The sequence below is a fragment of the Protomyctophum bolini genome (assembly GCF_963924005.1).
Source record: "Protomyctophum bolini genome assembly, chromosome: 2".
Lineage (NCBI taxonomy): Eukaryota > Metazoa > Chordata > Actinopteri > Myctophiformes > Myctophidae > Protomyctophum > Protomyctophum bolini.
Genome location: NC_137863.1, coordinates 37,440,695 through 37,454,760, shown reverse-complemented (window position 1 = coordinate 37,454,760; position 14,066 = coordinate 37,440,695). Strand labels below are relative to the sequence as shown.

At 40.6% G+C, this 14,066-nt stretch overlaps 2 protein-coding genes across 2 annotated transcripts; both read left to right on the top strand.

Annotated features, from left to right (window-relative positions):
• Nucleotides 1-24: 24 nt before the first annotated feature.
• Nucleotides 25-5,273, top strand: nprl2 (NPR2 like, GATOR1 complex subunit). Its single transcript, XM_080775788.1, has 11 exons — nucleotides 25-485; nucleotides 582-673; nucleotides 1,257-1,425; nucleotides 1,882-1,990; nucleotides 2,080-2,216; nucleotides 2,996-3,093; nucleotides 3,184-3,220; nucleotides 3,346-3,439; nucleotides 3,871-3,988; nucleotides 4,092-4,234; nucleotides 4,725-5,273. Exons 1-11 carry the CDS (start codon nucleotides 408-410, stop codon nucleotides 4,790-4,792), a joined length of 1,143 nt encoding a protein of 380 aa, XP_080631914.1. The 5' UTR covers nucleotides 25-407; the 3' UTR covers nucleotides 4,793-5,273.
• A 152-nt stretch (nucleotides 5,274-5,425) lies between these two features.
• On the top strand, nucleotides 5,426-12,140 carry LOC308323913 (zinc finger MYND domain-containing protein 10-like). The gene is made up of 12 exons (XM_080775777.1): nucleotides 5,426-5,660; nucleotides 6,048-6,156; nucleotides 6,686-6,802; nucleotides 6,910-6,963; nucleotides 8,071-8,223; nucleotides 8,367-8,455; nucleotides 8,585-8,679; nucleotides 8,818-8,990; nucleotides 10,568-10,693; nucleotides 11,168-11,289; nucleotides 11,391-11,516; nucleotides 11,879-12,140. The coding sequence occupies exons 1-12, from the start codon at nucleotides 5,572-5,574 to the stop codon at nucleotides 11,976-11,978; spliced, it is 1,353 nt and encodes a 450-aa protein (XP_080631903.1). The 5' UTR covers nucleotides 5,426-5,571; the 3' UTR covers nucleotides 11,979-12,140.
• The last annotated feature ends 1,926 nt before the right edge of the window (nucleotides 12,141-14,066 follow it).

Genomic DNA, 14,066 nt, shown 5'->3' with positions numbered 1-14,066 from the left:
GACTCCAGTAAACAAGTTGTGAGCCACTGACCACTGTGTGCCTGGCTGGGCTGTGTCGTTGTTGTTTTGGTCATGAGAGAGACGTAAATGAGACGCAGTTCTTCGCCACCGCCACGGCAGAGAAGTTCCTTATGGCGTTCATCACATGTCCAAGTCCTACAGCTGTTAGTTAGCCGCTAATGTTTTTCCTAGCTTAGAGTTAATTCAAGCTAACCGCTGTTAGCTCGTGTGAATGATGGACACATCAGTGATTTAAGTTTCTGCACAGGTCTGAGGCGCTGTTGTTATTTTAAAGAGCTAGTCAGCTAGGGATTTCAATAAATTACATGCATATATGATGCACCCAGAAATGCCATTGTTTTCAAGATAGCTGTGCTGAAACAAGCTGCCTTGTCCAAATAGTTAAAATGGCCATGAGCAGCAGAATTGAGTGCATATTCTTCAGTGAGTTCCACCCTACTTTAGGCCCCAAAATTACCTATCAGGTAAGAACACATTGACATTGATGCATTTGCTATTCTGCTTGTTGGGATACATGCTGTTTTGGTTGTCGCCCTGTCTGAACTGTCCATGCTCAACAGGTCCCAGAAGAGTACATTTCACGAGAGCTGTTTGACACAGTGCAAGTTTACATTATCACCAAGCCAGAACTGCAGAACAAACTCATCACTGTGTATGTACCGATAGTACAGTGTTTTGTAGCTCTGGTCAAAAGCCCTAATGCCGTTGCATTAGACTAGAGCTATCTGTGGGACTTTCAATGTATTGCCCTTGCATGAAATGCAGACCAGCCTCTCTACTTCTGCTAAAATAAAAAGAACGTTTTCACTACTCACCAATTCAAAGACGGCTTTGGTCATTAGAAAGACCAAATTAGATTTACCCGGGGGACGCACTCTGAGCGCTATAAAATGAACTTTTTGGCCCTCTACCGATATTGACAAGCGAAAGGCCCAGCCCCATAGACAAGATTTTTACTTTCCCTCCACCAGGGAAAGTAGTCTTTCTAATGACCCAAACCGCCTTTCTATTGGTGAGTAGCGAAAACGCTCTTTTTATTTTATCAGAAGTTGAGAGGCTGGTCTGCATTTCATGGGAGCGCAATTCATTGAAAGTCCCGTAGCTCTAATGCAACGGCATTAGGGCTATGGACCAGAGCTAGGTGTTTATAATTTGATAAACTGCATTACATGAATAATGTTTTAGCTGATGTTAATATACTTGCTGTTACGTCACATATTCTCTGACTGTTGCAGAACTGCGATGGGGAAGAAACTCATCGGCTGCCCGGTGTGCATTGAGCACAAGAAGTACAGTCGTAACGCTCTCCTCTTCAACCTCGGCCTTGTGTGTGATGCGCAAACCAAGACGTGTGCCCTGGAACCCATTGTCAAGAAGCTGTCAGGGTACCTCACAACACTGGAGGTACTGAAGGCTAGAGAGTACCACCTAGTGTAGAGATGTGGCCATGATCACAGTCACACCATCACAACGTTTGCTATCATGGCAATATTTAGATTGCAGTGCAGAGCAGTGGTTCTCAGTTGTCAAAAAATAAATAAAAGGAATAGCCCATCTACAAGCTTGCATTGCAATTGCGTTGTGAGTTGTGACCTTGTAGACTGACTATTTGCTAGATGCGAAGGTGTGAGTGAGGCCTTTCTCATCTGTGAAGAGAAAAGCCTGGTCACAACCTAAGGCAGAGAGTGTATAGCCGGAAGTGTCGGGCCGGGAACATCCGTCAGACTTCCCCCGGATCTCAGGGAGAATGTAAACAGATGTGAAAGCGTCAACGTCATTACCTTGAGCGATGCTTCCGCCAAATTCCAAATGTTGCACATTTTGCCTTACCCAAGTCTGCCTGTTTTCTCTACATTGCAGCTGGAGAGTGGCTTCATATCCAATGAGGAGAGCAAGCAGAAACTTGTTCCCATAATGTCAACCTTGTTAGAGGAGCTAAATGCAACGGGAGCTTGCACCTTACCCATAGGTAGTTTTTTTGTATAATATTTATGTCTCTGGGAAATGACAGTGTTAAAACGTTTTACCAGTCCTCACGTCCCTTTGTCTCTCTTTCAGACGAGTCTAACACTATCCACCTAAAACTCATCGAGCAGCGCAAGGACCCCCTGATTGTGCAGGAGTATGATGTGCCCGTCTTCACCCAATGCAAAGACCACTTCATCAAATCCCAATGGGATCTCACCACTCAGCAGGTGTTTTTTCTTCTCCAGCAATATGGTCCTTATACAGGGGGAGTGTCACGATTCACAAATATTTAACAATCTGAAAATGCATCACAAATCAAACTATGCATTTGGTGATGGATCATTTATACAGGATTTTATTTACAGTGAAACATTGTTTTATTTATTTGTGTTCTGTGTGGTTGTTCTTGACACAAAGCAGTTTTAAATATATGTTAATCGCACAAATTTCTTGCACAAGTATGTAAGGACTTGGTCATTTACTGTGCTATCCCAGTTGTTGTGACTTACTATAACATAACTTAAAGTAGCGTATGTGCCGGGAGTAAATTAACTAATGGTTCTGATCTAACCAGAATCTTTGGTTTTTAGATGGTGTTAAAAGGTAGAAATTTGATTGGGTTTTAAAGGTTTATGGCTTAAAAACACAAAGTAGTCCATAATGTGTTCCCCAGCTTTATTATCATTGGGTTTTTGATTTAATGCAGATTAGAATATAAGGTATGTGGCCTAAGAGAGATTCATAAATTAAACTCGCAAACGTTAATTAAATTTATTTTGTGTAGTGCAAAAATCCTTAAAAGTGTGTTTTGTGGATATTGGCTGTTTTTACAAAACATTAATAAACAAAGCTTAATATTGTAAGCCTTTGTTTGCTACTACTCACATTTTCTTAATTTATCCAAAAAGCCAATACAATAATTCCATTGAAGTCTGTGGTGGGGACCCAAGGCAGAAGTAGTTTAGGCCAACAAAAAGCTTAATAAATGTTATTTATTCAATTGCAGATCCTGGCCTATATTGATGGGTTTAGACATATACAAAAAATCTCTGCTGAGGCTGATGTAGAACTGAATCTTGTGCGTATAGCTGTGCAGAATCTCCTGTGAGTTGATAATACTATATAAATATACTAATTATTCATTTCCTAATAAAGCCAAGGAAGAGATTTCTAATGTTTTTTTTTACCCCATAGGTATTATGGCATTGTAACTCTGGTGTCAATATTTCAGGTATGCATATAAACCCTAAAGCATATTTTTGCTACTCTTTTTGAAAATTTGCACCTAATTTATGGTAATCCAAGATGTTTTATTGAATTTTGATCATTGTTTTAACCCTTTTAACACTCCCCCAGTATTCCAATGTGTACTGCACCACGCCTAAAGTCCAAAGCCTCATAGATGACAAGTCTATTCAAGAGGAATGTCTTAACTATGTCACTAAACAAGGTAAATACACTGACTTTTCTACTGAGCCCCGGAGTGGCCATTGAGAGAGAGAAAACCTGTGTGAACTGAGTGGTTTACTGTACTGTACTGTACTGTACTGTACTGTACTGTACTGTACTGTACTGTACTGTACTGTACTGTACTGTACTGTACTGTACTGTACTGTACTGTACTGTACTGTACTGTACTGTACTGTACTGTACTGTGCACTGTACTGTAGTGTGTACTGTGGTTAAGCTCCACGTTTTGTGGAATTTTGTTAACCTCCAACCAAATTTGTTTGGCAAATTGTTGATATATTATAGATTTGAAAACTTATACATTTTCTTTTCTTTTTATGGTTAAGAAAAAGAATCCAGTTGCAGCCCTACTAGTGCATTCTATTGCCTGGTCTTTTTCTCCACGTCACTGTGCTTCTGATTGTCTGTCAGGTCAGAAGAGGGCCGGTCTGAGGGACGTGTTCCAGCTCTACTGTGGTCTGACTCCAGGAACCACTGTACGGGACCTTTGCTCTCGCTATTCGCAGCAACTTCAAAGGGTTGATGAGAGGTCAGTCACTACCAGTTCCTGAAACAACGTTTATGGCATTTTAAGGATAAGGTCAGGAAGACTCTTGTGGTATCTAATTTTAGGGTGTCTCTCTCTCTTGCAGGAGGCTAATCCAGTTTGGTTTGATGAAGCGTCTGATTCGCCGGCTGCAGAAGTATCCAGTGAAGGTGATCCGTGACGAGAGGAGCCGCCCCCCTCGTCTGTACACTGGCTGTCATAGTTACGACGAAATCTGCTGCAAAACAGGCAAGAATAGAAGGTCGCTCTGGTGGTTGAAATGAAGAACATTGATATGCGACTGCGATTATATAACTATATCGTTTCATGGTGGTGAAATTTTGAATCACGATTAAATCACAATTTGAATTGTGATGCAAACAGCAGAGATTAAAAAAAAGTAAGTAATTTGCTACTATAGAGAATGAAAAGAGGAAGAAAATACTGGATTTGTGTAAGTGAAATAATAAAAGAAAAAGTCTGGAAAATAATTTTGTTTCAAAAATTGTGAAAAATCATATCACGAACCTAGTATTGTGATTTGAATTAATATTGAATGAATAGAAACTTTCGGTCAATTCCGGATCGGCATCAGACCAAAACAATCCAGCATCAGTCGATCCATTGATTGGGCTCTTTGATGGACATCTGGGCATTTCATGGACCCATACTAACACGATGATTTTAGTATGTATGATTGTAACAGCACCCTCTGACTGGCATTGCCTTGTTTTTGCAGGAATGAGCTACAAAGAACTGGATGAACGACTGGAGAATGACCCAAACATCATTGTCTGCTGGAAGTAATGTGAGGCAAACCGACACCAATGCCAACTAAATGGCTCTGTTCGACTACAACAACTATGGTACTAACGTGCCATGCAATGTAGGATGCAGGAGTTTGTTTCCATATGCTACAGTTTGGTTTCAGATGACATTCTCAGAACCTAATTTGGGCCCTGCTTGTGAGGTGATGAGTTCTGGGAACCTGTGGGTTCCGAACATCACAGATTCTACAACATTTCAGGTTATGGGGTTTACCTGGCCTTTGTAGTCAAAACGAGCCATAAGAAAGTGAACCTTTTGAGCCTCATGGTCGATTGTCCACAGTTGCCTGTTATAAGACATCAAGCTGCCTCAACCAAAGACGCCTATCTCATTGACCATGAAGCCTTCAGTTAGAATAAAGTTTAAGGTAAATTAAAGCATATGGTTGTTTGTGTCAAGTTATGGTTTGTTGTTTTAACAATGATATGACTTGCAGTAATAAAGAGTGATATTTATATTATTATAATGTTACCGACTGAAATAGTGTTCATAATTAAAGACAAGTGGCCTGTGTGTTTGAGTGAATGATCGTCATGTGAGGTTCTACCGCCCCCCACTGGCGACAAAGCAGGTGCACATGTGTCTCATGTGTGCTTGGTTTACAGTAACTATGACAACCACTGGAAATAAAGCATAACACAAGCCTAAAGCATCGTCAAAACAACTCGACTTGAGTGCCGCTTTCTTTCATGTCGTTTATTGTTTTGTATTTTTTTTTCTTCTAATTAATACATTGGCTAATTTATTGAATCTCCTGAATGGATACTTCGGTCATTTTTCCTGATGAAGCAGAGGGATATGTGCGAGGTCTGGAAACTTTCTCCCTCAGGGAAATAGGCTCCCCAAGGTAAAGAATATCAGTAAACGGGAAACACCAATGTTATTTAGCAAGTTAGTTAAATTATTTATGTAGCATCAAATGCAAACCATACAAGAACACTGGGAATCAAATAGCCAAATAAATAGCTAAATAAAGTTAGATAAATGCTACTTGAAACCTCCTGATGTTAAATATTCTGTTGAACTAGCAAAATATAGATGGCTCGTTTATTAGTTATTTGTTAGTTGTATTAGTGGCTGGTTTTGCTATGGCCAATACAGTTAGTCATCTTGTTTAGGCCTACTTATTTGTGTGTGTTTATTACATTTGGACAAGATGTCAGTACTTGTCAGTACTGAGTCCAGGTCAGAACTGCACTTTTGTTTTGACATTTTGTTCATTCTGTGTTTCCAGATGGTTCATGCAGCATGAATATATAGAGAAACTAAACATGCAGGCCATACTGAATGTGTCTGCCACATATGATGACTTTGTCAAGGACCTGCTGGTGTTACATAAAAAGGTAAATGCTACATTCACATCCCTGGGATACTGTAGAGAACCACTAGGGTTCTCAAACATTTTCATGTGTTTGGCCATGGACCCCCATATTTGTGTTAAATTATTCCTCAATTATGCACCTGATACCCACGTTTTCATTTCATTTTCATTACAACTGTCTGTAGTTTACCTAGTTGTAAAATACTATTTATTATATATGTAGGCTACTGAATACTGCAGATCAGAGGCAGAGAGTTAAACCTATGATCTGAATAGTTACATTCTCTGCTAATTTATAGCCAGTGAAATAATTGTGAAATGGTGTCATTATTATAGGGGACATTTTTTAACAATTTGGCAGAAGCAGCAGATCTACAATATTTTCACAATTTCCTTTTTTTAATTATAAGTATAAAATAGAGTTTAAGATGTGGAACTCTCCCAAGGACTTTGTTGGGGGTCCTCTGATCCCATTTTGAAAACCACTGTCAAAATGGACACATTAAAATGAGTAATACCCGGTAGTCTATTTATTTCCTTTCCCTCTCTAGATTCCGACACTGATCCACAACATGATTCTAGTGCAAGTGTGGAAGCAGAAAGTGTTCCCTATTCTCTGTCAACTGCAGGACTTCAATCCCAAGTCCACGTTTCCTCTTTACATGGTGGTGAGTAGGACTACAGGACTGCTGTACTGTATGTAGACGTGAAATTACCCAGTTTGCAGAGGTCATAGAAAGATACCATCTCAGCTGCTTTTCTGTTACCCCCTTAGATTCATCATGAGGCCACAGTCATAAATCTGCTGGAAACCATAATGTTTCATACGGTGAGTGTTTATGCAATAAATACATGCCTATACACAGTACTTATATGGGCTATGTAGTGTACATTTACTGATAGCCTACTGTAGACAGGGGCTGAGTTATAAACGGAACTTTGCAGGGGGTCTCTAAAATAAACTTTAGGAGCAAAGAATGGAGATAAATAAATAATGTGTGTGTGTGTGTGTGTGTGTGTGTGTGTGTGTGTGTGTGTGTGTGTGTGTGTGTGTGTGTGTGTGTGTGTGTGTGTGTGTGTGTGTGTGTGTGTGTACGCGCAACAACAAGCCTGCAACAACAAGCCAAAAGCCATTGTAAACCAACCCATTGAACACACAACAAATAGAGCTTTGGTGTGATTAGTTGTTTTGGAAAACATGTTTCCTTTAGCATATTTGTCTTGTTAACATGAATAATACTTATAAATACAGGAATATTGAAAGTTGCTTTATTTGTGAATGCTTTATATGTGATTCAAACAATGGTTGTTGGTGGCAACCCATTCCCCCACACATGCTTTCATGGGAGCTCATACCTCTTCTTATGGTCTTCTTAAGCTTAGCTCCCACTGGTTCTTACATAACTTGTAAGAGCCGGGATGCTATATTGTGCCTTCATGTACCATCATACAGATCATTATCTCCTATAAAGATGTATGATAAATTGTGAAAATAGCTAAACTAAAGCTCATAAAGCATCACAATGCGATGTATTGTGAGCTTGTAAGTAAGTAGCCTTGGGAATCTATGTTCCCAAGACATGTCCCCCATAGGTCAGTAGGAGCCTATCTCCTGTTTCTATAGTGTGAAACGGCTTGAGGTACAAGTACATTCCCCAGCCATGGTGTACAAGTACACCCTTTGGACATGACACTATGTCAAAGGGACTTATCCCTACTTATCAAGCCGACCCTTGATGCTGACTGCCAAGCAGGCACGCATTTGATAGACTTTGGTATGACCTCTCAGGGATTTAACCAAGACCTCCCAAACTCAGGGCGGACACTAATTAACAAAAACAATAAATCACACTGAAGTTGGTTCATGAGCTTGTAAGATCAGCTACTTTAGTTTTGAAAATGTTTTAAAAACAACCAATTGGTGTGCTGCATGCAGGATTCATTTGAAGCAGCTGATGATGCCGTGCTAGATTTGGTGGATTACTGCCACCGCAAGCTCACCATACTGGCCAGCAAGACCTCCAGGGAGGGAGCCCCATCCCAGGACCGACATCACCTAGCACTGCAAGCTGAGGCCTCCACACTACAGGTGTTTATATTGTTACATACAGTATCACATGTAGTTCACTGTGAATTACAATAACGTAGTAGTGTTTTCAAACTACTACAGTAGAACAGTTACAATTCAGCATGGCCAGGCAGAACATCATAGTTTCTTCTAACCCGGTGTAGGAGTTGCAGCTCCAGAGTTCTGCACTGGAGTTCGATATCTCCCTCAAGGCCCTGTCTGTGCTGCGCTATATCACCGATCATGCTGACAGGTTTGACCATCTCTTTCTTGACCCTCAGTGTTTTGGAGGTTTATATGAAAAGTATATGTTTATAAACTTTATAGGGATAAAAAAAAAAGAAAGTACAATGTGTGAAAACGGTATCTTTGTTTTTAACAGCATCAGCGTGATCAATCGCATGCTGTGCACCCACAATTTACCTTGTGTGTTGGTTCAGCTGATGGACTGTTGCCCTTGGAGTCGTTACAGTGCAGGTACAGTATCCCATGGCATGGCTTTATTAAATATGAAATATGTCTATGTTTAACATCTGTTAAAAAGAGGTGTGTTAATAATTTAAATTCATATATTTCTTTCTCCCACGTTTGTCCACATTTGCCCGTCGTCTACAGGTGAGGTAGAAAAGTACATGAACAACAGCTGGCAGAAGATTCCGTCAGAGGACCATCTGAAGATGACAAAGCTCGACGGTCAGGTCTGGATCGCTCTGTTCAATCTGCTGCTAAGGGAAGAATGTCAAAGGAAATATGACTTCAACAATTTCAACAAGAACCAGATTCTGAGGGTATGTAGTGAATAAAATAGATCAGGCTTCTCAAAATGTGGGTGCCGTGAGACCAGTCCAGGGGTTGATATTCTCAAGTTTTCCTTGTGACATATCTCTTCCTAATCTGTCAGCAGATATTGGAGGCTAGATGAAAGGGAAGTCTGGAGCTTTCATAAGAGAACAAATATCGTTACACTCATTCAGCAACTGACATTGGAGGCCCTGTCAATGTCTGATGAGTCAGGAGCAGCAAAACAGCCAAACGTGAGGATTTTATATTGAGTGTTGCTGCTACCTGTCCCACATCAATATGCCTGATCTGCAAGGAAACGTTATCAAACGTTGTCAAACATTTAGGGATGGCTTGGATGAAAGAAATATGTATAAGAGTGCCTTGAGCAAGTGCACAATGAGCTTGGATCCGCTAATTGTTCTATTGGAAAACAAAATTGTCTAAAGTCTGTATTATATTAATATACATGTATTAAACCAATGAAAAGTACTAACAAGAGCTTGTGACAAAATAATAACTACATTGAATCCATTGGAACACAGGTTCTTTTTTTCCGCCAGACAGCGATGATATACAACTTTACGTAAATGAAATCTATCCCAGCAGCTGCTGAACCAGAGACAGTATAATCTAGACGAGAGACACTGGCTGAAGATTAACTTTAAGTATGCACAGTAGTTCAGGAAGCCTGTCCATGCACAACCATTGTCCTCCAAAAACACAACATATGAAGATCTCCTCACTCCTTAGAGGCTCAGAGGACAGGTTTCCATGGTCTGTTTTGGCTGAGAGTGTTTCCTCCTATTATTACTTGTTGTCTCAGACTTCCTGGCACATTAATTACCTGTCAGACACTCTAATGTACATGGTAAATGATAAATGGTCTTTCTTGCGTTCATATATAGTAGCACTTTGATGGTCTTTACAATGCTTTACAATGTGTCCCTCACATTCATCCACGCACGCACGCGCACACACACACACACACACACACACACACACACACACACACACACACACACACACACACACACACACACAGACTCCAACCTCCCAAGCTGCTTGTCAGGAGCAGTTAGGAGTTAAGTAGATTCCATTTGTAAAAACAACAGAGGGAACTACAGTACTAGCCTGGCATCGCCAGACTGATCACGTGGGATCACTGATCAATCACAAGTTCATAACGTGGAGGAACTTGAGAGTGTTCCCAAGTGATCAGTGATTGACTGTACGATGTATGTTAGAATACGACTCGTTGTAAGCTTGTAGAGCTAGAGGCAAACGGGCCATACAAGTGAAGGACCAGCAGTGCTATATCGAAAGCAGAGGAATGTATCCAACCCTGCAACGCCAGGCAGAGACGCTGCCACAGTGAAACCCTCAGTGTTCATTTAACTCAGAGAGTGTACAAAAGGAACCAAATGGACCCTTATTGGGTCCGTTTGGTTCCATTTGTACACACTCTGAGTTACAGATGGATAATTTAACACTGAGGAGGATTTTGACTGAAGTACCTTAGGAGACATAATGATGATAATGATAATGTTGGTCTAAAACCATGCTTTTTATCCATGTTCTGCAGCTCAGGGGGTTCTTAACAGAGGTGTTAGTCGACCAGCTGCCGATCCTGGTGACACTACAGCGCTTTCTGGCTGAGCTCGCCATGACAGACCCCGCCCCGCCAAAGAAGGAATTCGTTCTGGAACAGGTAAAAACACACAGCAGGAACCCAGTCTATCCCAATTACAGTATATCTTCTTTAAATGAGGTGTAAGTGATATGTTAATATATTATCATATATTCTGATAGTAATCATTGCTTTAAATAGTGTTTGTTCAGTAACAGGGGGGTCTCGCCATCTCTCCAGCTTTTTAATAAACATTAAATACATTTTAAGATTGGGGTACCAGTCTTATCCAATCAGGATAATGATCCCTTCAGTTTGTTGCCTTCAATTTCTGCCTGTGTTTTTGTTTCATCACTTTATCCAATTACACTTTATCCTGCATCCTGTATGAGTTCTCTCTCATAATTGGATAAAATTGGTATCCTGATCTGAAAATGTATATTTATGTTTTGTTTCATTTAGGCCGTTACTGAACAAACAGCAAATCAGAATAGGCTTATAGACCCATTTAAAACACACAATTAATTAAATATCACCCTATACCTGTTCTTATAGATTCCAGAAATGCGGAACCACATTATGCATGAGAATGGTGGTAAGTGGAAGGCCATCGCTAAATATCAAGTCAAAGAAACATTCAATCCCTCTGAGAAAGACCTGAGGCAACATGCACACAGGTATTCAAAACGTGTACCTATACTGTAGGAGCTTCGGATTGTATATTCATATGCATGTGTTGGTGAGCTCATTATTTATTTTGATAACTTCCATTAACAAGGTTGGCCCAGACATATAACCTGGATGTGATGGAAAGTTTAATACCTGACAAACCCAAATGTGGATGCTGTGGTCAGGAGGCCACAAAGAGATGCTCCCGCTGCCAGGGAGAACGCTACTGTAGCAGGTAGGAGCTCAATGTTATCATATCAATGATATCATACTGTATATTCAACATTACATCAGCTTCCTTTGGCCGCGCATGGAATCTTAGATGTGCCCATACCCACAGTCTGACTGTTCAGAGAGCACATCTCACTAATCGCTGAACACACCAAACTTTGCATGCATATAAAGTAGGCCCTTTTTGAAAGATTTAAAATGTTGGTGTCATGCATCATCATTAGACAACTGTCTAGTCCCAACTGACTGATGTCACACTCTGGTCACATGAAGTCTGAGATCGGAGCCTCTACTGGTTTCCTTGTGCATCCCAAAATCCACATAATTTATCTCTAGATGAGACTAAAGTCTTTGTCCCACATTCAGAGAATGCCAGGTGAAGCACTGGCCCAAGCACAAGACTGCATGCCAGCTGATGACTGACGCTACAGAGAAGATTCAAAAGGATTTGAATATCGAGACCTAGAAGAAACCATGTGCTTCTGTGCACCAGTTACAGTAGCGTGGGTATCCTGTACATTGTCATGGGATTCATGGGAATGTTGGAACTGGCTGCATGACTGCAAGTATTTTGTTGTAACCCTGTCAAGTTGACAGTGCTTTAACTGGAGGCGGCTGAAATATTTTGGATCTGGAATATTTTGAAGTTCTAAAATGCTTTCATTTCTGAATTTAAACATTTTGTTTATATCGTTTAATCCATTCGTGTGATTAAAATAACAATAAAGGCTGTATAGAATAATGTGTGAATGCCTTTTCTTTGAATTAAAAATGTACATATGGTTCAATACTTTTATAAGCACTAAGTAATCCAATCCACTTTATTTATATAGCACATTTCACAACGCATGGTATACAAAGTGCTGTACAGAAAGTCAAAAGCTAAATACACTATAAAGCTAAAACAAAAGACATCAACAAACCACACAGTAGAAAAAGGACACATTACAACAAGCCACAGAAAAACACAGAACTCTCAAACGGAATTAAAAGCCAAGGTGTACAGGTGGGTCTTAAGGCGAGATTTAAAAGTCTCGATGGTGGTGGTCAGATTAATTCACATGGGAAGGGAGCTCATTCCACAATTTGGGGGCTACGACAGAAAAGGCTCGGTCACCTCTGGTCTTTAAACGTGCCTTTTTTGTGACCTGGAGATTCAACTGGCCAGCAGAACGCAATAACCTTGAGGGAGTGTAAACCTCTCTATAAGGTCACAAAGATACTGTGGCGTAAGACCGTTCAGTGATTTAAAGACAAAGAATAAAATGTTGAAATCAACTCTAAAACGGACGGGGAGCCAGTGAAGGGAGGCCAAAACAGGTGTAATATGGTCACGCCTACGGGTTCCAGTTTGGAGACGCGCATCAGAATTTTGGACCAGTTGTAGACGTGCCATGGAAGACTGGTCTAAACCAACATACAGTGCATTACAGTAAAAGCGTGAATGACACGTTCAAACTCGTTGAAAGAAGTTTGTCCAGTTTGAGTGCATTATCCCATTTGACCCCAAGGTTAGAGACAACGGGTTTGGCATAAGGCTGCAAAGGGTAAACTGTTGCGGCCGTCTTTGTCCTTTGTTCATAAAGGAAAACTGACAGAAAAAGACTGTCTCTCTGCATAAGGAAGACTCCTTAGACAGGGACTGGTCCTTAGGGTGGCTCCAGGGGGTAACAAGTAACATTTCTTACTAGGCCTTTATTTGAAAATACAATAGTCAAACTCACAGCATATCACACCACAAAGTGTTGTGGACTTGTAGATCTGCATTTTTCAAACAAATCTTGAGGGAAATGTAAACATGTTGAATACAAATCTTGTATGGGAGTCCCTGGCACAAACATATTTTCAGACGCCTTGACATGAATGTTTGAGAACCTGCACTGCCATAGATGCATGAGATGGGGAAGGAATCCACCGTACTTCTATCCTCAATATCGACCCCCACATGTTAACTCTGTCATTTCTCTACCGTTTCGGACACGGGGCGGCTCGCCGGAACCGGGCCGGCACCCTGGGTGCGTTCTTGTGGGTCTGGAACTCCCCCCTTCCCACCCCTGGAAACCCCCACACAGAGTTGCACCACTCACTTCACACAGGTGTGATTTTTCAAAATGAACTTGGGGTGAATACTTTATTTTTAGCAGTTTGGAAAAAATAAAAATAAAAAGCAAAGGAAAGTGCAGTTCTATAAAAGGTCAGAGGATTTTAAGAGGATTTTAAACCAAAGTAAGCTTGGCTTGTTTAATGACAGACAAATATAGGCCTAGGCTACTATGTAAAAACATCATATAGACGGTTAGAAGTCAAAAAGAGAAATATACAATAAACAGTTCAGGGGGGCTATAGGCTTTGACTTTTTTTGACAGGGGCCAGTTTCGAATTGCATCCAGGATCCACCTAGAGCGGTTTTGAAGGAGAGTGTATAGGATTCAGTTTTCACACTAGACCTATAGCCTAGGGCGTTCCACATTTTTGTGGCATAGGAGAACGAATTTAACATAACAGAACATATGTAGTCCTGTTGAATTTCTGATCAGTTCACATTTATTTTTAA

Coding starts and splice junctions, on each gene's coding strand:
- nprl2 (XM_080775788.1), top strand. CDS start 408: ATGGCCATGAGCAGCAGAATTGAGTGCATATTCTTCAGTGAGTTCCAC. Junction 2,217..2,995: donor GGGATCTCACCACTCAGCAG/GTGTTTTTTCTT, acceptor ATTCAATTGCAG/ATCCTGGCCTATATTGATGG. Junction 3,221..3,345: donor CTCTGGTGTCAATATTTCAG/GTATGCATATAA, acceptor ACACTCCCCCAG/TATTCCAATGTGTACTGCAC.
- LOC308323913 (XM_080775777.1), top strand. CDS start 5,572: ATGGATACTTCGGTCATTTTTCCTGATGAAGCAGAGGGATATGTGCGA. Junction 6,803..6,909: donor CGTTTCCTCTTTACATGGTG/GTGAGTAGGACT, acceptor TTACCCCCTTAG/ATTCATCATGAGGCCACAGT. Junction 11,290..11,390: donor CTGAGGCAACATGCACACAG/GTATTCAAAACG, acceptor TCCATTAACAAG/GTTGGCCCAGACATATAACC.